Source organism: Benincasa hispida, chromosome 3 (assembly GCF_009727055.1).
Source record: "Benincasa hispida cultivar B227 chromosome 3, ASM972705v1, whole genome shotgun sequence".
Classification (NCBI taxonomy): Eukaryota; Viridiplantae; Streptophyta; class Magnoliopsida; order Cucurbitales; family Cucurbitaceae; genus Benincasa; species Benincasa hispida.
The window spans coordinates 23,218,775-23,238,010 of NC_052351.1; the positions used below are offsets into that span (position 1 = coordinate 23,218,775).

Consider the following 19,236-nt stretch of genomic DNA (forward strand, 5'->3'; position numbering starts at 1 on the left):
CAAACTTGGAAATGCACTTTTCTTTAGAAGAAAACAAAACAAATAAAAAAAAAATGAAAAAAAACAACTTAAGTCATGAATCACATACGGCCCTTTTCTTTTCTTTTCTTTTCAATTTTTTTTTTTTTTTTTTTTTTTTTTTTTTTTTTTTTTTTTTTAAATTTCAGATGGAGAAATAAAGATTTTGATTTTGGAATAAGAAATGAAAAAAAAATGGTTTTTGAAATGGAAAATGTTTTGTTGTTGTGTATTTAGGAGTACAGAGCTTTACCCTAAACTTCGTATTCTCTCATCTTCTACATAAACAAACCTCTTCTTCTCTTCTCTTCCTCAAACCCCATTCTCTGTTCTTCCATTCCTTTTCTTTCACTCTCTCTTTTTAACTCATTTCTTAAGAAACATCAAATGCTGTTTTTATTTGTTTGATATTTCTTCTTCATATTTTGCAACATCCTTCAATGGCGGATAGTTTTTACTGTACAGAGAATGCCAATATTTGTTTTGATGATCAATTTGATTGTAATGCTACAAATAATGTGTTTGAACAATGCTCAATTTCTCTGCCCCACCGAAGAACCCGTGACCAGTATGTTGAAACTTTTCTGGGCTCTGCCTTAGAGAGTGAAGAGAGAGTTAGAAGAATGGTAGAGAAAGAGATTGAGCATTTGCCAACTCATGATTATCTTAAGAGAATGCTCTCTGGGGATTTGGATTTCAAGTTCAGAAAAGAGGCTGTTGATTGGATTTGGAAGGTTGGTTTTTTTCTTTTCAATCTTTTTTTGGTTACCTTTATCTCTTTGATTCATTTCTATGACGGGCTTTGATTTTTCTAAGGTCTTTTCCATCAATGGAAGTTTGAGTTCTTATCAAAAACAGGAATTTGGTCTCCCAATGCTTCATTTTTTCTTCTTTTTGTTTGGTTTGATTATTCATAATGATGGGGTCTTTTTTTTTTTTTTTTTTTTTTTTTTTTTTTGCTTTTCTTTTCCCAATTTCAACAGTTTATGGTCCCTCAGTACTTGTAATTCCTGGCAATCTTAGTTAGTTCATTATTTGATTCATGAACAGGCTCATGCCCATTACAGCTTTGGACCTCTGAGTCTTTGTTTATCTATGAACTACTTGGATCGTTTCCTCTCAGTGTATCATTTGCCTGTAAGTTCCAGAAATCAAACAAGATTTTTCTTTTTTTCTCTTTCTATATTTCTTGTCATGTTATGAAAATTTTTCTCATAATGTTTTATTATTTAGATGGATAAAAGCTGGACTGTGCAGCTTCTGTCAGTAGCTTGTATGTCTCTAGCAGCAAAAATGGAGGAGACAGAAGTTCCTCTTCCCATAGATTTACAGGTCAAATGAATTTGAATATTATTTTTATTATTTTCAATTTTTTTTTTCCTGTTTTGTTGATGGATTTCAATTTTGAACTACAGGTTGAGGAACCTAAGTTTGTGTTTGAAGCAAAAACTATACAAAGAATGGAGCTTTTAGTTCTAAGCAGGTTGAAATGGAAGATGCAAGCCATAACTCCATTTTCTTTCATTGATTATTTCCTCAGTAAGATCACTGTTGAGCAGCATATACCAAGCCTGTTTTTCTCTAAATCTTCACAACTCATTCTGAGCACAATTAAAGGTGTTTTAAAGCTTTTTCTTTCCATTTACTGACTGAAAAAATCAGTAGCATTCCCCCAGAAATTAATGTGTTTGATACAGTTTTGTGGGTGTGAAAAATTAAATGCATGCAGGCATTGACTTCTTGGAATTCAAGCCCTCTGAAATTGCTTTAGCTGTGGCAATTTCCATTTCAGGAGAATTTCAAGCACCGGATATGAATAAAGCAATCCTTTCTTTTCCATATATGGAGAAAGTAATACAAAAAGAACTTTGCTTTAACTCTTTAAAAAAACACATTTTTGCTAATTGGGTTACTTTATTTTAAACATTTGCTTTATGGGTTTGTTTTGCAGGAAAGAGTGATGAAGTGTATTGAATTGATTAGAGATTTGTCATTGATTAATAATGTGTATGGAAATGAATTGGATGGTAATGTTGTTGGTGGTTCAGTTCCTCAGAGCCCAGTTGGGGTTTTGGATGCAGCTTGTTTGAGTTACAAAACAGAGGAACTATTAACTGCAGGCTCATGTGGTAATTCTTCTTCTCATGACAGTGCAGACAGCAAAAGGAGGAGACAAGATAGACCATCATCAAATGATGATTCAAGTCCATCCAGTCCTGTCAAATGAAAGAAAACACACAAAAAAGAGAGAGAGAAAAAAAGAGGGTGAATAAAATTTAGGTAAGTGTCATCAGTTAGAGTGTTACTTAAAATGAAAATTTCCACAACATATCATATTCAAAACTTTGAGATAGATAGAAAAACACAGCAAAAAAGCAGGAAACTGTTGCTTCAATTCCTAAAATTCACTTTTGTAAACAGAATTTTACTGTAAAAGAAGCAGAGGAAGAAGAATATGCATAAGAAAGAGAGGAGATGTTTGCTGTGGTGTGTGTGATTTTGCAGTGAGTTTTTTTTTTTTTTTTTTTGGATTTATTTTCCTTAGGGATTTAAATAATTGAGTTATTGTGTGGAGGGGGGGTGGTTTGTTTTTGGGGATTGAGAAAAGGGGGCCCCACTTGGTCAAACCCCCTCTGTGTTTTTGAGTGTATGACCAGTCAACATCTGGAATGTATTGCTCTGTAAAACCAACTCTCTATCTGTATGTATATAATGATTATTCAAAAACAAAGAAAAAAAAAATGCATTGGAAGTATTGCAAATTTTGCACTGATTTTGATTTTTCCTTTCAACTGCACAAAAACAGAGGAGAGGTTTCAGGTCTTCAGCTGGCATTGCCATTTATGAAAGGGAAGCCATGAATTTCTTTCTTTTAAGGACTTTTAATTGAAGAAATAGTGTATTGTGGGAGGCAGGGTTTGGGTTGCCATGGTTGTCACTGACAAGTATCCACTTAAAAACATTGGCTTTGCAACAGACATTAAAGAACAATAAAGTTTCCTTAAACGACAGCTAAGCATGGTCAAGTCTCAAATGTTGTAAGTATCCACTTGAATTCACTCGTCCTTTCGAATATTTCTGTTTCTATCAAATTATTCAAATTCCATCTCTTAATTTACATTTACCATAATACCAGGTTCAATTCAATCGCATTTTTATTATATATACCTATATTATGTTTTTCTTTCCAAGGGTTTTAACAGCAATTTCATCTGAAAATGTTCAAAGAAATGATACCTTGTAAATCGTACGTTTTAGTCATAAATAATTTAAGAATGAAGAAAATGGTGATGAGTTTCTTGTAATTGAGATAAAAAGAGAGTTTTGTGAAAATGTAGAGTAGCATTAAGTTTAGAATATATTGATGAATGGGAAGTGCTTTAGTTTAATGTTATGATTAATAAATAATTTCAGAAAAGAATGAAGATATATTATAATTCTATATTATATATTCTGAATATGGGCGCCATTGTGGTACTAATTAGGAAGAGTTTAGGAAGTAAATAAAGTGGTGGGAGGTTTGTTTGCAGATTTAATGAAGGATTCCTTTTTGCCCCATAAAGTTGAAAGGAAAGGTCATCTCGTACTTCATGGAATTAATTTAGTTGTCCCATTGTCACGTGATAATGCAGGAGGTCCAACCTTAATTTGACCACCATATTCTAAATTTATAACTATTTACATTAAATAAAAGCTTATAAATTTTATTTTTTAAAATAAAAAACCTAAAGCAAGTAAAGGACATACGGATCTATTTCTGACTAGGAGGTTGGCGATTCAAATCCTCACACCTCTAGTGTACAAAGAAAAAGAAGAAAAAAAAAAATCCTTCCTATAACGTGCGACAACATCTATGAAGCTCAACTAACATACTACTTCGGTAATTTTCAAAATGATTCTAAGAACATGTTTGAGATTCGTTTGAAAAGTGTTAAAATCAATTTCTATTGGCTCATTCAAAATGTGTTTGACACGTGTTTTTAGTTATTTTAAATCAATTTAGTGTTTGATTCTACAATTTTAAATATGATTTTGAACTACTCATAATAACATGAATAATTTTAACTATTTCAGTATCTCAATCCAAACATGTTAATAAATTCAATCAATTTGTTTGATTAAAAGATGAATAGTATATAATTTTAAGATTGTTAACATCCCTATCAAATGAGGTTAGATGGGATAAATGAAGTCAATTGAACTCTAGGTTAGTGAATAAGATATTTATTACCATCTAAAAAGTTGCCAGTTTCACATTCATGACCTAGCAATTTTTTATGTGAGTTAGTGCATACTTTGAAAAGGTTCAATGTACGACAAGTAGTTTTGTTTCAAATTGTCCCGATTAAAAATACTTTAAAGTTAGGTGTGATAACTCTAGTTAACTTATCCTTTTTTGTATTATCTAGTTTGAAAAGTAGTACAAAAACTTCGAGAGAGAGAGTACTCTGGTAAATGGAGATCTAGGGAGAGAACTTTGTGTGATTGTAATAAATTTGTAAATAATGGATTTCTTTTTTATGGACTATGGTCGTTTTTCATAGTAGTGGGAGGTATTGTAGGAATATGTGTGTAGTGATGAGAGAAGCATGAAGGGATAGTGAATTAAGGATATATTAAAACAGAAAAGGCAGAAGAGACGAAACCACGGTTTAAGCAGTTATTTTGATATAAATAGACCAAAACAAAAGTTATATTATATGATGCATTAATTAATGAGTATATGGTCCATATAATGTGAATGGTAGCAACTGCAAAACCTGGCCTTAACTTGCTGGAGATTCCAGTGTGTGTCAAAATTAATTAACAAAAAACCAATTCCCTTCTCTCTTTTTTTTAATTTTATTTAAACTCTCCCTTTATTTCTTTGCATGAACAAATTCTTTCTTTTTAGTTTATTAAAATGCTCGCTTGGCACTTGCACAGCACGTGACAGAGTCCCATAAGGCATAAAATAATACGTATATGGTATGAACCAGCTTTTTAGAAAGACAAACAGAGAGCGGGGTTTGAACTTTGAATATGGTTATGGTTTAAAACTGAATCTTTTTGCTTTTTGTTTTTTGTTTTAGCCAAAATTAAAAATCATGATTCCTTCTGATCTTAGTTTTAGTACTTAGTAGTTGGCCCTCAAACCTCACCCACAAAGCAGGAATATATTACTCCTTGAAATTCAAAAACCCACTAAATTAACTTATTTTCCCATTCTAATTATTCTCTATCTCTATTCTGCACATGCTCAGATGGATATCAGAATTGAATTTATTTTATCATTTTCCTTTATTAATCTCATTCCCTCCATTTACTAACTTAGTGTCTACTTTCAATGTTGTTTCAAGGTTGCTGAGTTTTTAACCTCACAAAAATGTCAATTGGAGTAAAACTCAGTACATAAATTGGATGCTTACAATCTGGTTGATATTCTATTCTTAAAAACACTTTTAGTCCCTAAATTATGTTTATAAAATTAATAATTTAGTCTTTTAAATTTTAATTAATAATGATTTAGTTGTCATACACTTCTAGATTTTCAAATTTATAAATATTTAATTCTTATAGTTTGAAATTTGTATCAATTTAATCTCTCGTCAAATTTAAGAGTCAATTTTTATTATGTAGCGCCTTAGTTTATATATATATATATATATATTGATGAGTTTATTGACACGCTTGTGTAAGAAATTTCATAAAACTTTAATAATATATTTTTTTACAATAAAAACAAAATCATTACTATTCACACGAGGTTTCCAAAGAAACTTAATTCATGGAATTTGAATTTTATATTTGTATCGATTTCAATATAGCAAATACAATCTCTAATACAATAATTTTTTGATGTGTTCAAAATAAACTTTATATTTAAACTGGTTGATTCTCTTGGATGATCGGCCTTTGGGTTTGTTGACCTTCTTAGATGATCGACTTTTGGGCTTGTTGATCGTCTTGGAGGATTAAAGTTTGCACGAGGCTTGCGGAGAAACTTATTTCATGGAGTTGAACTTGAGTTGGTGTTGATGTTGATGTTGATTTGATGCGACATGGTTCGGTATCTAGTACTTCATCCTCTGATTTTCTCTCATTCGAATGTGTATGCTTGATTTGAGAAGTGAAACGCGTGATGTTTTTAGGGTTGAAGTCTTTGAAGAATGTTTGTATCTCCGAAAGACTTCAGTCTTCGATTGTGATTAGCTTCAGAAGTCTGGGAGAATTCTCTTTGGGCTTCTGGAATATAGAATTGCTGACCCCTCCAAATGAGGAGAGCTTCTCTATTTATAGAGTTCACAGGTGGGCTTGAGCTTGACCTTTAGGTTTGAGGGGATTGAATCTTCAGCTTATAGGTTGTGAAGATATGGTCAGTTTGTTGAAATCTTCTAATCTTTAAAGCTTCAAATAGTTCAGATCTGCAGTTCTTCTGAATTTGAGAACTTTAGTCTTCGAAACTTGAGAAGCTTCAGTCTTCATCACTTAAAAGCTTAAGATCGTTGGTGTTCAAGAATTAGGAGCTTCAATATTTGGATCTTGAGAGCTTAAGCCTTGGATCTTGGGAGCTTAAATATTCAGAGTTTTAATATGACTTCTGATCTTCAGAGTTTTGGAGGAGTTACATTCTTTAGATCCTCGAGCTTCAGAACTTCTGAAGACTTCAGATCCTCGTAGCTTCAGAACTTCAAATCTTCAGAGAGCTTTGGCCTTCAATTCTTCCAACCTCCCCTAAATGAAGAGGTAAGGCTTCTATTTAGAGAGATTTCTCGTGGGCTTTACATGGACTTGGCCCAATTGCTTTATTGAGTCCAAATTGGGCTTGGGCTTAATCTTTAATTTGACTTGAAATTTTACCATGGACTTGAATTGAGTTGGGCCCGAGGGACTTTAATTACTCAACCCGATCCAACTTATAATTTTTTCAATAGGCTCGAGCTTTCGTTGATGATGTGGCAACTTGTGATTCGTCGAAATTTCTCATTCAACCATTACAAATCCTAAAGTACATAGACTATCTTACATATTAAACTTTAAAGAGTAAATTATTATAATTTTTTTTAAAAAAATATAGACTAAATCACCAACTAAGTCATAATCGTATAGAGTTTAAATACTAAATTATTTATTTTTATGAAAATTCTGGGACTAAAATGTTTTCTAAATAATAAAATAAACTAGGATTTATACGGTTTACCTGAAGTTTAAATGAGCTATGTTGTATTTTATTGCTGATGCATGATTGGGCTTCTTCTCTAGGTTCTCTGCCTAAAATCGGTCATTTTTGGCCCAGCCCAAAGATGTTATATATATATATATATATAATTTTTAAAATAATTGTTATTATTATCCCAAGTTCCATTTTAAAATGGATTTTAAATGGGTTCAAAATAGTCTTTTATCCTTTCAAATTCATCCAAAAGTTCATCCAATTCAACTTATCTTTCTCTAAAATTCAATTCATTGTAAAAGCTTGCTGGATATATTGTTTTTTTTTTTTTTTAGTTTCAGAAAATTTTATTATCCATAAATATTTTTAAATAATGTCTAGGCCAATTTCATAATCTCTTTTTTTTTTCTGTCAAGTTGGCTTTTTTTTTAATACAAAAATTATGAGATTAAGAAATTGAACTTTTGACTTCAAAGAAACGAATGCAGGTCAATTATGATAACCTAAGCTTCTCTAATGTCAGTTGTTAGGATGTCTTCTCCCCATATGTAGATGTTTGTATTAGTGTTACTTTACACAAATTAGGTCTAACAAAACAATGCTTTTCCAACAATTTATAATCTTTGGGCACCATAACCGATGGTTGTTTAGCTTGTCTCCTCCAATCCAACACTAATTGTTATTTCAAATTTCAAACTCAATGGTCAAACTACTATACTTCATCCTATTTAAGTTTTTCTCGAATGAACAATATCTAATTTGATTAAAAGATTTTTTTTTAAAGTTTTATACTTGAGTTCATTCTATTTAAATCTATATATTTTTAATAAATTTTAAATTTAGGTCAATTTATTTTCAATAAACTTTAAATATTATCTTTTAAATTTATTTTTAACAAATTTAGTTAAATAATAATAATTTATTTCATTAAAAAAAATACCAGATGAACATATATATAGCTTTACATTTTATAAAGGGCGGGAATATTGATAGAGACTAATTATTTTTTTAAGAAAAAATTAACAAATAAACTAACCATAGGGCGGATTAATTTTAAGATTGTTGAAAGTACATGAAACATAAGGAAAATAATAGTTTAACCTTGAAAAAAAAAAAGACAACTAATAGAGTTGTGCGCTATGGTTTTATTTGTTGTTTATTTTTGTCTTTGAAATCCAAAATTATCCCCCAACCATTATAAAGCGCCGGAAAGCCTGGAAATGGTGAGAGAGTTCACATCAAACACATCTGGAGAGGGTAGGCTATAAACTTGAAATGGATTTTGCTTTAAGGACAACCCAAAAACAACAGCCAAGCCTGAGGCCCTCCATGTAATCTCTTGCACGTAAAGCAGTTTTTCCTCCCCATGTCTTCTTTGATTTATATTATGATTATTATTATTATGTCCATACGTAAATGTAATGGAAAATTACAGCCAACTGCCGACACACACTTACAACTAAAATAACCTCCATAATCCAAACAAAAATATCACTAATTTCTCCAACTGTCCCACCACACACACACACACACACACACCAATTCCAATCACTTTTCAGCTCTTTAAAAAGACATGATCATCACTAACAGTAACAACGTCGATCGAAAGCCATATATTAAAGCCCTTCATTCTTCAACCCATGGACCAGCTCCACAATTGCTTCGACCCCAACATCCTAGGTTCCGTTCACTTTTTTCTTTCTTTTTCCCCCTCCTTTTCACTATCCTTTTTCTTTTGGGCGATATTTTATTTAATCACTTCAAAACACATGCTTCTTCTTCTTCTTCTTCTTCTTTTTAATTTCCGTTTTGTAATGATCATTCACCGATGATCCAGCTTGTAAGTTGATCAACTTTCTTTATTTCGTTTTTAAAATCACATTTTCTTTGGAATTTTTAGGGTTGGCTGATATGTCACTTTTGCCACCGAGTCCGTCTCCTCATAATACTCATGCAAAAGTGGTATGCAACATAACCCTTTTTTTTTTTTTTTTTACTTGTCTAATCTTTATTTGACTATTTTATTTTCTTAATTAACCAACTATAAAAATATTGGGTCTGCTAAATTCGAAATAAAACTTCAACCAAATATGCCTAGTTTTTGAGAGAGAAAAATACTTTCAATACATGTGACAATACAGTATTACGAATATACACATACATATACGTATATATATACCTTAATTACTATAACAATATTTAAGTTGGCTAGTACAAGCACATATATAAAGTTGGTAATGCAAATTAAGACATTATCAGCATTTTAGTACATTTCAAAATATAGTTAAAGCGAGACATTGCCAACATTACTATAATAATTTACATCCTCATTAATTTAAATTTTCATTTCACTAATTTTTCTTTAAAAGAAAAATATTAATAATGATCTTAATTTCAGGCAGGTTTGAAATAATTTTTTAAGTGCTGAAAATATACTTAATCTCATATATGTTTTGATGAGTACTTTGAATAATGATATTTTTTAATACATTCATTTGATGAAAAATGAGTAAAGAATTGAATTTTGAATAGGTAAGAGTGGAGAAGAAGGGTTTAGAGCATGCAATTTCAGAAGAAGAGATGAAGATCCGGCGAGAAATTGAGAATGAAATAGAGAGAGATTTGGAGGAAGAGATTAAAGGAGGGATATACCAACATGCCCTTCGCCTGAACCGCCTTTATCAGCACCGGAAAATTTCCGGTCATATTAAGCCGTTGAAAACCAAGAAAGACCTTTTGGAGGTAAATATCAGCATCAAAATGGATGGAGGGACAATGATGGAAATAAGAGAGACCAAAAAGGTGGCGCCACCGCCGGAAAGTCTCCGGCCGAGAACTTCCCGGTCCGACACCCTTGCTCCGGCAGTCCCGGAGATGAAAAGGTTGGATTGGGCGAAGTCTCTCCGGTCGAGTGCGGCGCCGCCGTTTGTCCGGAGAAATGTCAGATTTGATCGGAATAAAATGGCGGTGCCATAGATCTAATTATTTGTTTAAAAGTATATTTAATTTGTTAATTTGGATGTTGGGATGTAGCTGTGGTTTCATTTGTTGGTGGGGTGTGTTTTGTTTGTGTTAATAAAGCCGACATGTCGTTGCTTATTGGAAATAATCGAAACATTTTTGGATTTTTTAATTTCTTTTTCAAGGTTAATAGTAAAGTTTTATACAGCTAGGCTGATTTTGACATATTTAGTAGTAATCGAGTATTTGTATAAAATAGATGTTCATAATTACTCTTTATGCAACTTATTAATTCACTTGCATATATCCTTTCACCATCATTAATTATCATGCATGACGTTTTGGATATAATTCGTTAAGGTATTTGGGGTAAAAAATATTTTAAACTATAATAACCACCTCTTGTTACTATTGTGTAGTATCCAATTTGCTACAGTCAATACTATTTAAAACCTTTCATTTGCTACTGTTTTTATTATTTTACATTTATCAAGTTTTTATTATTTGTTATAGTATTTACTATGTTCTCTTCAAACTAAAATACTTTACACCTCAAACACATAGTATTGTATTCCAAACTAAAATTATCTACACCCCAAATACAAACTATTATAATCCAACTATAATAACTAACTCTTTGTCCCAAACATCCTCTTGCTATTTTAAAGGTTGATTATTCAGTCTATTTTTTCAATTGTCCATGGGCAACACTTTTACCATTTCATTGTAATGCTATGTGAATATGTTTCATAAATTAAACTTTTAAAAACGATATTTTTAAATAGGTTAAATTGTTATTTATCAAGTTTTATGGATTAATTATAAGTTTTTATCCCATCAAAAAGATTAAATTATGCTTTTAAAATTATAGGACTAAACTCTATTTTTTTTTCTAAATTATAAAGATCAAATTTATAATTTAACTTAGCTCTAAAAGTGGAGGAAGCCTACAAAATTTTATAGATAAATGAAGGATACGTAGTATAAGTTGAATTTTTTAAATTGATATTTATGATTTTGGCACTCTCTCATTATATTATTGATTTTATTATTCTTCTCTATCTAAAAAGTTCGAGATTCTCTCTGATTGAAATTTGCAAGTCTCTTTATAGGCTATATGAACAAAAGAAGCTCTACAAGAAAGCTACAAAGATAAATTGGGACTTCAGCTCATTGAGGACTAAAATTGTGGATATGTCTAAGACTCAAGAGAACTATCCTATCTCAAGATTAGGGTACATTATCTTATCAGATAAAATTATTATTTTTTTTTTTTTAAAAAAAAAAAAAAATCATGTGAGTTTATCATAAAAATGGACAATATAATATTATTATGAAATATATAAATGTATTATAGATGTGTTTGTTGTTTATAAATTATAACAAAATACAATAAAATTTTATTATCTCTTGACTTGTTCAACGATTTGTATGTTGTTCCATCTAATTTCAAAAGAGTTATCATGTGAAAGGTTTAAAAAGATTATTCGAGCTTTTAAATTGAATAAATTTCTTTGCGTAATTGAAAAGTTACATGTGTATATAAGATTCATAAAAGAAGAAGAAAATAATAATAATAATAAAGAAAGAAAGAGAAATAATGATTGGGCCTACTGCCGACATCCAGAAGAAAAAGCCCAAATTGAAGCAGTAGGCCCATTTCCATGAAAACTATTGGAATTTGGAACATAAATCTTATAGCCCTGTCCCACCCCCATTACCTGGTACACGTACACCCCACTTTTGATTTGACAAGAAAAAATATTATTATTATAAATCATAATTATAAGATAAAAAAAAGAAATTGAAATGAAACCCCAGGTTGCCAGAAGTCAGGCAATCTAATAAAATGGGCCAGGCAAAGATTCACCCAATGGTTGGGCCACTGACACGTCTTAATCAATCCACCTTAAAAGAAGAATCCACCGTCCCTTAATAATCTTAATCCCCGATTACTCATTTTCACTTTTCACACTAAATCTCTCATGTTCCTATACAATTAAATTTTGCACTCCCTTATAGCTTAGGAACAAATTCATAAAAGTTTCGTCTGAATTCAAAGTAGAGAATAATCTACGTATCCTCGTTCCTTTTATTTCACCTAAGAATTCTCTAGTTTGGGAGTTTGTTGAAAGATAGTCAAAATTAGTATTTTCAGCATATTTTTATTTTTCTTCTATGTGGTCCTTATTATTTTTCTTTCCCGTTAATATGATTCCAAATTATCAACAACTTTTTGTTTGAGTTAATGTACAATATTATTCATCGTGGAATACAAAAGCTTATCCGGCTTATTTCCCATCATTTTCTTTACTATATTATAAAATTCTTAAAAATAATTCCATTTCAACAAAAACCTATTATGATATATATTATCTAGAATGATTTGAGTAAAAAAAACATATTGAAAAGAATCGTGTTAGTATATAGATACAATTGTTATCCTCCAAACGCGATTTGAAACAAGCAAGTTGCAAAGGCATGATAAACATATTGGAGCTAAAGGTATGAAGAGCCAAATCATGTAGACATCAAACATAAAAACTCCTCCATAGGATATATTTGTCACAATGGTTGTTGATTTCAAATCATGTAGACATGAAACAAACATTATAGATTTTCAACATTTGAGGTATGAAGAGCCATGTGTCCTTTAAATAAAAGACAAAAAGGAAAAAGGACATAGATGAAGATGGATGACAAAGCAATTTGGCATATCGTATATTTTTGGAACCTCCTTTAGCACATTGTCGGAGGTAAATAGAGAAGACCTCACCCATGTCATTCATTTTACCGTTGTGGTTGTTCATTAAAATAAAATTCACATTTAGAATAACTGAAACCTTGCTTTTGAATCTCTCTCTTTCTCCAATTAACACAATTGCAATATGTATGAATATAGTTAATAAAAAGATATAGAATAGATTTGATTTGACTTAGTTGGCATTTAGTTAATGAATAAAGAAAACGTGTCGTGTCTTTACATGGAACTCATCTTCATTCATGTTATCTGGTCTCTTCTTTGTGGAATATGATGGAAAGGATGTTGGGCTGGTTCAAAAACTTCAGCAATATAAGAGATCTGTACGAAGGTATCAACCATCTAAAGGGTACCAACACCAAAGATATCATCATATATAACACCACCACTGTAATCCTCTGGACTCTATGAAACGAAAGAAACAAACGAACCTTCCAAGATCAAAGCAAGAATAGTATGCAACTATGGGAGGATGTATACTCTTTGGTAGGCTGCTGGTCTTATAGAAATAAACTTTTCAAGGATTACAGCCCTTCTGTGATTGCCATGAATCTTCATGCTTTTTGTAATTCTTAATATCTTTGCTTATATTTTATATGGTCTGGGGTTTACCTCTAGTCCTACAACTTTTGTAACTTCTCCATTGTGCTTAATGAAAATTCATTAGGAGACAATGAGAGTGCTAAGAAAGTGTCCACCTAGTGAAGATGTTCTAGTACACCCCAATCCACATATCCTTTTCCAAAAAAGAAAATGAATCCAATTATATCAATGAACTTTGGATAGTTTTAGGGTCACTCTTGATGTTTAAATTTGGTTTTAAAACAATCTTTGAAAGCTTGTGGCGTTAAATTTATGGACGAAAGAGTAGGTATCGTCTGTTTATATTAATAAATCTAAACAAATATGAATAATGTAAATTTAGGGGTTAAGATCAGGAAAATAAACAAATAATAACAATAATAATAATACTAGATATGTAGAGTTCGAAAGAAGGAAGACAACAATACTATTTATAGATATCGTGTAATTATTTATTTTCTTTTGTGTGTAGTTATATTTGTTCAAATAAGCAAACACAAACATTTTCGTTAAAAGTGTTAAATTCATTGATGGTTGAATTTTGTCCCTAAGAAAAATGTTTTGTTTTATTTTTCTTGATACTATTTCACCAATCGATCACACAGGTGTTCTAACGTATTCATATATGATTTTTTACAAAGTGGTGATGAAAGGTATAACTTGTGCAACTCTTTCTATTTTTCAATTCGATCCGATCCATTTGTTCATCGAGCTATTTATTCAATCAAATTTTTTTTTTAAATACCTCTAACAGAGGGACAAATAGTCAATTTTGAAAGAACTTATTGTCAACCTCTTTAAAATATGAATTTATATGATTAGAAAAGGAAGAACTTGCATTAGTATCTCAAAGTTTTTAAAAACTAAATTCAGTGTATGTTTGAGAGTGATTTTGAAATAATTAAAATAACTTCTATCATATTCAAACTCACTTCGAAACTTGCCTTTCATCACACAAATACAATTTAATATTTAATTCAAATGCAATTTTCAAATCATTAAAATTGATTTTGAATGACTAAAAGCATGTTTTCAAGTGGTTTAACCATTTCATAATCACTTGAAGGTACCCTTATTTTTATTTTATAAAAATAAAAGCATGATGTGGATATGGTTGAAAAAGAAAAAAAGGAGTGAGGCAAAAATGAGGATGTTGGCAATAGTTTTTACAGAGGTTAGGGAAAAAGGCTGAAGAAACCGTCACTTCTTCAGAGCTGAAATGAGCTGCTTTAAAACTCCTCGAATTATGAATAAAGACAGAGCAATCCACTAAAAGTAAGGAGAGGTTGGTTCATGGGTTTGATTATGGATTTATGATTAAAACAAACAAAACTACAAACTCTCTCTGATTATTTGTGATTCATATTATTCATATCTATATATCTTTGACTTTGACTAGAGACTTAAATACTTCTTCTCCCCCATGGCTTTCTTGTATGCAGGTTTTGGTTGGTCATTTTTAAATGGACCACATGTTCAACATGCTGCTCTCTTTTGATGTATAAAAACATCTATTTACTCCAAAAACCGCTACAAAACAAACTTGTTTCCTTAATTGCTCATATGTTTGAAGCAACAAATTTGTACTAACATATAATGCTTCAATCTTTGCAATTAATGTAGGACGAAACTTAACCTTTATTGCCATATTCTCTTTACTAATTACAAAATGTAATTTTTTATGCAACTAATTAGGTTTAGATTTGAAGGGTGAATGCCTAATTAAAAGGATTATTTTAGGGGGGGGTTAAAAAAAGAATCTTGATGATGAGATTCTATGCAAGGATGAACTAACAAGTCACAGACAAAAGCTGAATGTCCCTTCTATCAAAAAAAAAAAAAAAAAAAAAAAATTAATAAAAAAAAAATCTTTTTTTCTTTGAGACAGAAAGACAAAGGGATGGGAAAAAACCAAAGGGTTCATTAAAAAGAAAAGAAAATAGAGGGGAAAAATGTTGGAGATGGAGTGCCCACATGTTCCCTTGAAGAAGAGAAGGAAAATGAAAAGGAAAGAACACAAAATTAAAAGTTGAGACCAAAACATTGGATCTATCGACCAATAATGCCCAACAGAAATCAGAAAACCAACCCCATATATGTTTCATTTCATGTTTCTGAAAATTCTGCACATAATATGTTTAATCTCTCTTTACTCTTTCCCCATAAAATAATTGATAACATTAATGATTAGATTACTCTATGGATAATGGAAAAATAAAAAAGAAATTTAAGGACATAATTTTTTTGCATTGAATACTGGTGGAAGTATAAATGAATTTAAATGAGAGTTGGGGTTTGCTCTTTTGGACATTAATTAATCAAATTTATTTTTTTTTAAATTCCAACTTTGGTGTGTACTTGACAGCATATGAATTAGTGTAGTGTTAAAACGGAAAAAATGTAGGTTCATACACGTTGTTGTTATTCCGAAATCCCGTTCTGTCGTTTTTTTTTTTCTGTTTCCTTAGATTCCACGAATGAAGAAGAAAAGTCAACTTGTAATTGAAGGGGAAATTAAGTAGTAGGAATTAATTGAATTTGCACAAAATGAAGAAGGCACACTAATATATAAAAATTAAGGGTATTAATAAGTGGATACATTAGATATATCCATATATTCCAATTAATTAACACAAACCCAAAATGAGGATGAGGATAATGAAACCCTAAATCTAAAAATCCCGGAAAATAGAGAGAAAAAGATGGAGCTCTTGATAGAAGTTGAAGTTAACATTTGATTTAACAATGAAGTTATGATTTTTTTTTAATTTTTTGTGATTTTTTTTTTAAATTTAATTAATTTTGAGGGGTGCCCAACTCAGTCTATTTTGCTAATGAATTTAATTATTGCATGATATATGATTAAATTAACATTGCATAACCAATGTCTCCGCCAGCCCCAGCATTCTGTCCTTTTGTTCTTGTGTAAACTTTGTCCTAAATCTCTTCTTCCCAAAGCTACTACTTCCTCCGCCGCCGCCGCCGCCACCTCCGCCGCTGGGGTTGGACATATCCTCTTGCTCCTCTCTGCTGTGGGTGCCACCACCGCCGGATGTCGACGGGAGAGCTAACGGCCTGTGGTGTGGCGCCACGTGGAGATACCCAGTTGGGGTTCGGTAGTAAGGGGAGAAATTTCCAGGGTGGGGTAATAAAAATGGTTCTCCGATTCCCAGTCCGACGCCTACGGCGTGACCTCCAATGCCAACGGCGTGATTTTTCAAACACTCTCTGTATTTGGGTTTCCTCTGTCCAGTTGAAACCATTTGGTCCGTACTAGTGGGGATTTTGAGTCGGGTTCCTGAGTTCGGCAACGAGTCGTAACTCGCTGCGGCTATGTCCATCTCCTCCTCTTCGTGTTCGTCTTGATCTTCGAAATCCATGGTGGAAATTGAGAAGGAAAAAAAAGAGGAGTGAGAGTAAAAGGGAGGGATTTCAGAGGAGGAGAAGATAAGAGAAGTGAGAGAATGTGGACATGAATTTTCCACTCTGCTAAAACAAAAAAAAAAAAGCTGTGGTTTGTTCAGAGAGGGTTCATATACTTTGCCGTTTCCCAGTCCCAACCAAATAACGCTCCCCCGTACTCTCTCCCCCACCCCTGCCATTTTCACCGGCTTTACCCGGTTAAACTTAACCCCTCTTTCCCTCCTCTGTTTTTCTTTTTTCTTTTCTCTTTTTTTACATTTCTATTTTCATTACTGCGCAGTTAAAAATCTGCAAAAGGGTCAAGTTTGAATTTGGAACATGTGGTATATGTTTCTTGCCTCATGTAAATTCAATTTACTTTTCTCAAAAGATTAAGATTAGGGAAACATAAACTTTTTTTAATTAAAAAAAAAATCATTTAAAATGGTTTATCAATTTAGAATCCTTATCAAATTAAGAATTTTGTTTCAAATTATCATCCACAAATTGGTCAAATTTAAAATAAAAGATAAGTTACATAAATTTGAATCATATTGAATTTGGCTATAATCAAATTTTCATTCCAGATCAAATTCCACCAAGTCTAACTAAGACTTTGAGTCAAATTTAAATCAAGATTTTGATAGAATCTAACACTTGCTTTTTATTAAATTTAGATATATTCCAAACTTTATTCTAATTAATTTTTTATAAAAAAAAATGTAAAATTCAAATTCAAACTAAGTTAATCTCTAATTAAAAGAATTTGTTGCATTTATTCAATTCCATATTAAATTTGAGTGAGATTGAGAATTAAGAAGTACAACAAATAATTTTGAAGATTTGAAATCAAATAGGTTTTTTTAAAAAAAAAAAAAAAAAAAAGAAGAAGAAAAGATTGGTAGCTTTAACCGTATATTACATAAAAACAATTAGCAAAAGAAAAAATTTAAATAACTATTCACTCCAAGCATAAAACTTTCTATGCTTATACATAAACAATTCTACACCTCAAATACCAAACTTCAACAGCTTCTTAGTAAGAAGACAATAGAAGAGTATGGAAGAAGGAAAGTGAGGTCCACGCGCGGAAACCCAAAAGGCCAAAACGACACAGAAACGTTGCAGACCATTGTTGTGGTAATGTGGTGTGTATTAGCACGCATTCCCGTACCTGAAACGGACTGACGTGAACGTGGGACCCTCTGGAAAATTGCAGTGATGGCGCGTAAGGCGGCGCGTGGCTTTCAATGTCTGCATGCCAAACAGAACAGAACATAGAGAAGAAATAGAGAGGTTTTTTCTTTCTTTAGTGTTTGAGCTGTGGGGTGTTTGTTGACAAGGACACGGAATTACGTAGGAAAAAATAAATTGTCGGCATTTAAGGCAGCTGCCTACGTGCGATCATCTCCGACATGGCTGACGCGCTTTTCGCGTCAACATGCATTAAATATGGCCGTGTCCCCAATCCATAGTTTAACCCAAACGCCATACATAACCTCACCCCTTCTGTTTTTAATTTTTTATTACCACCTTCCATCAGTGGCGCGTTTCTACTACGCGCTCCTCACAACGGAAATGAAGAAATGAAAACGGTGGTATGGTGTACTGTGGCAGTGGCAGAGGTGTCACAATCTTACCAACCAAACCCACTCACTTTGCTGTCCTACAAAGAAAAAAATTAATTACATTTTAATTATTATTAATTAAATGGACATTAATCCCACGAATGGCACTTTTCTATGCTAATATTATTATTATCAAATCAGTATATACTATATATGTTTTAATTCTTTGATAATTTATAAATTATACTTTCTTCTCACTAACTCCATTTGCTCATTTCTTATTTATTTGACTTTGTTTCTGATTTTTACTTTGTATCGTAATAATATGTGTGAGAAAATTGAAAAGGTACAATCTGCCGTTGTTTTATTTATTTGAAGAATGAACTGTGATAAGAACATTTCTATTCATTTATTTTCTGTATTTTTCTCTTTCTATTATTTATTTTATCTCCCTTTTCTGTTTTTTGTTCTCTTATCCGCTGTTGACATGTGGCACTACTTTTCTCCTTAAATGTGTAATAAATGAATAGTGCTCTTTACCGAGCTTTTTAACTATTTTCCTTAATAGACTTTTCATATTCTTTCTTATATTATGGTATCAAAGCTGTAAGGTATCTTATTCAGTTTTTTTCTTTTATGGCGTCCAACTCACGAACTTTGAATGGCGAGAACATTGAACCAATGACTACGGCTCTTTCGATGACATCCACTACGGCCGTACTGACGACTCTACTAACTCAATCAACACTACCTTCGATTACTCCTCTAGCTACTCAACATCTACCTCCTTT

General features: G+C 31.6%; 3 protein-coding genes across 3 annotated transcripts; 2 read left to right on the plus strand and 1 right to left on the minus strand.

Moving 5' to 3' along the window:
• Window positions 1-233: 233 nt before the first annotated feature.
• On the plus strand, window positions 234-2,760 carry LOC120074200 (cyclin-D4-1-like). The gene is made up of 6 exons (XM_039027251.1): window positions 234-752; window positions 1,069-1,155; window positions 1,252-1,350; window positions 1,434-1,635; window positions 1,748-1,869; window positions 1,970-2,760. Exons 1-6 carry the CDS (start codon window positions 459-461, stop codon window positions 2,243-2,245), a joined length of 1,080 nt encoding a protein of 359 aa, XP_038883179.1. The 5' UTR covers window positions 234-458; the 3' UTR covers window positions 2,246-2,760.
• A 6,019-nt stretch (window positions 2,761-8,779) lies between these two features.
• LOC120074545 lies at window positions 8,780-10,338 on the plus strand. Its single transcript, XM_039027700.1, has 3 exons — window positions 8,780-8,851; window positions 9,072-9,133; window positions 9,704-10,338. Exons 1-3 carry the CDS (start codon window positions 8,812-8,814, stop codon window positions 10,145-10,147), a joined length of 546 nt encoding a protein of 181 aa, XP_038883628.1. The 5' UTR covers window positions 8,780-8,811; the 3' UTR covers window positions 10,148-10,338.
• Window positions 10,339-16,342: 6,004 nt separating this feature from the next.
• On the minus strand, window positions 16,343-17,076 carry LOC120073489 (zinc-finger homeodomain protein 1-like). The gene has a single exon (XM_039026333.1). The coding sequence runs from the start codon at window positions 16,853-16,855 to the stop codon at window positions 16,343-16,345; it is 513 nt and encodes a 170-aa protein (XP_038882261.1). The 5' UTR covers window positions 16,856-17,076.
• Between the last annotated feature and the right edge of the window lie 2,160 nt (window positions 17,077-19,236).

What these genes read in the sequence shown, in the direction of transcription:
- LOC120074200 (XM_039027251.1), top strand. Translation starts at nt 459, where the DNA reads ATGGCGGATAGTTTTTACTGTACAGAGAATGCCAATATTTGTTTTGAT. An exon ending in CTCTTCCCATAGATTTACAG is followed by an intron (nt 1,351 to 1,433) that starts GTCAAATGAATT and finishes TTTGAACTACAG; the next exon opens with GTTGAGGAACCTAAGTTTGT. An exon ending in CATTCTGAGCACAATTAAAG is followed by an intron (nt 1,636 to 1,747) that starts GTGTTTTAAAGC and finishes AAATGCATGCAG; the next exon opens with GCATTGACTTCTTGGAATTC.
- LOC120074545 (XM_039027700.1), top strand. Translation starts at nt 8,812, where the DNA reads ATGGACCAGCTCCACAATTGCTTCGACCCCAACATCCTAG. An exon ending in CTTCGACCCCAACATCCTAG is followed by an intron (nt 8,852 to 9,071) that starts GTTCCGTTCACT and finishes TGGAATTTTTAG; the next exon opens with GGTTGGCTGATATGTCACTT. An exon ending in ATAATACTCATGCAAAAGTG is followed by an intron (nt 9,134 to 9,703) that starts GTATGCAACATA and finishes AATTTTGAATAG; the next exon opens with GTAAGAGTGGAGAAGAAGGG.
- LOC120073489 (XM_039026333.1), bottom strand. Translation starts at nt 16,855, where the DNA reads ATGGATTTCGAAGATCAAGACGAACACGAAGAGGAGGAGATGGACATA.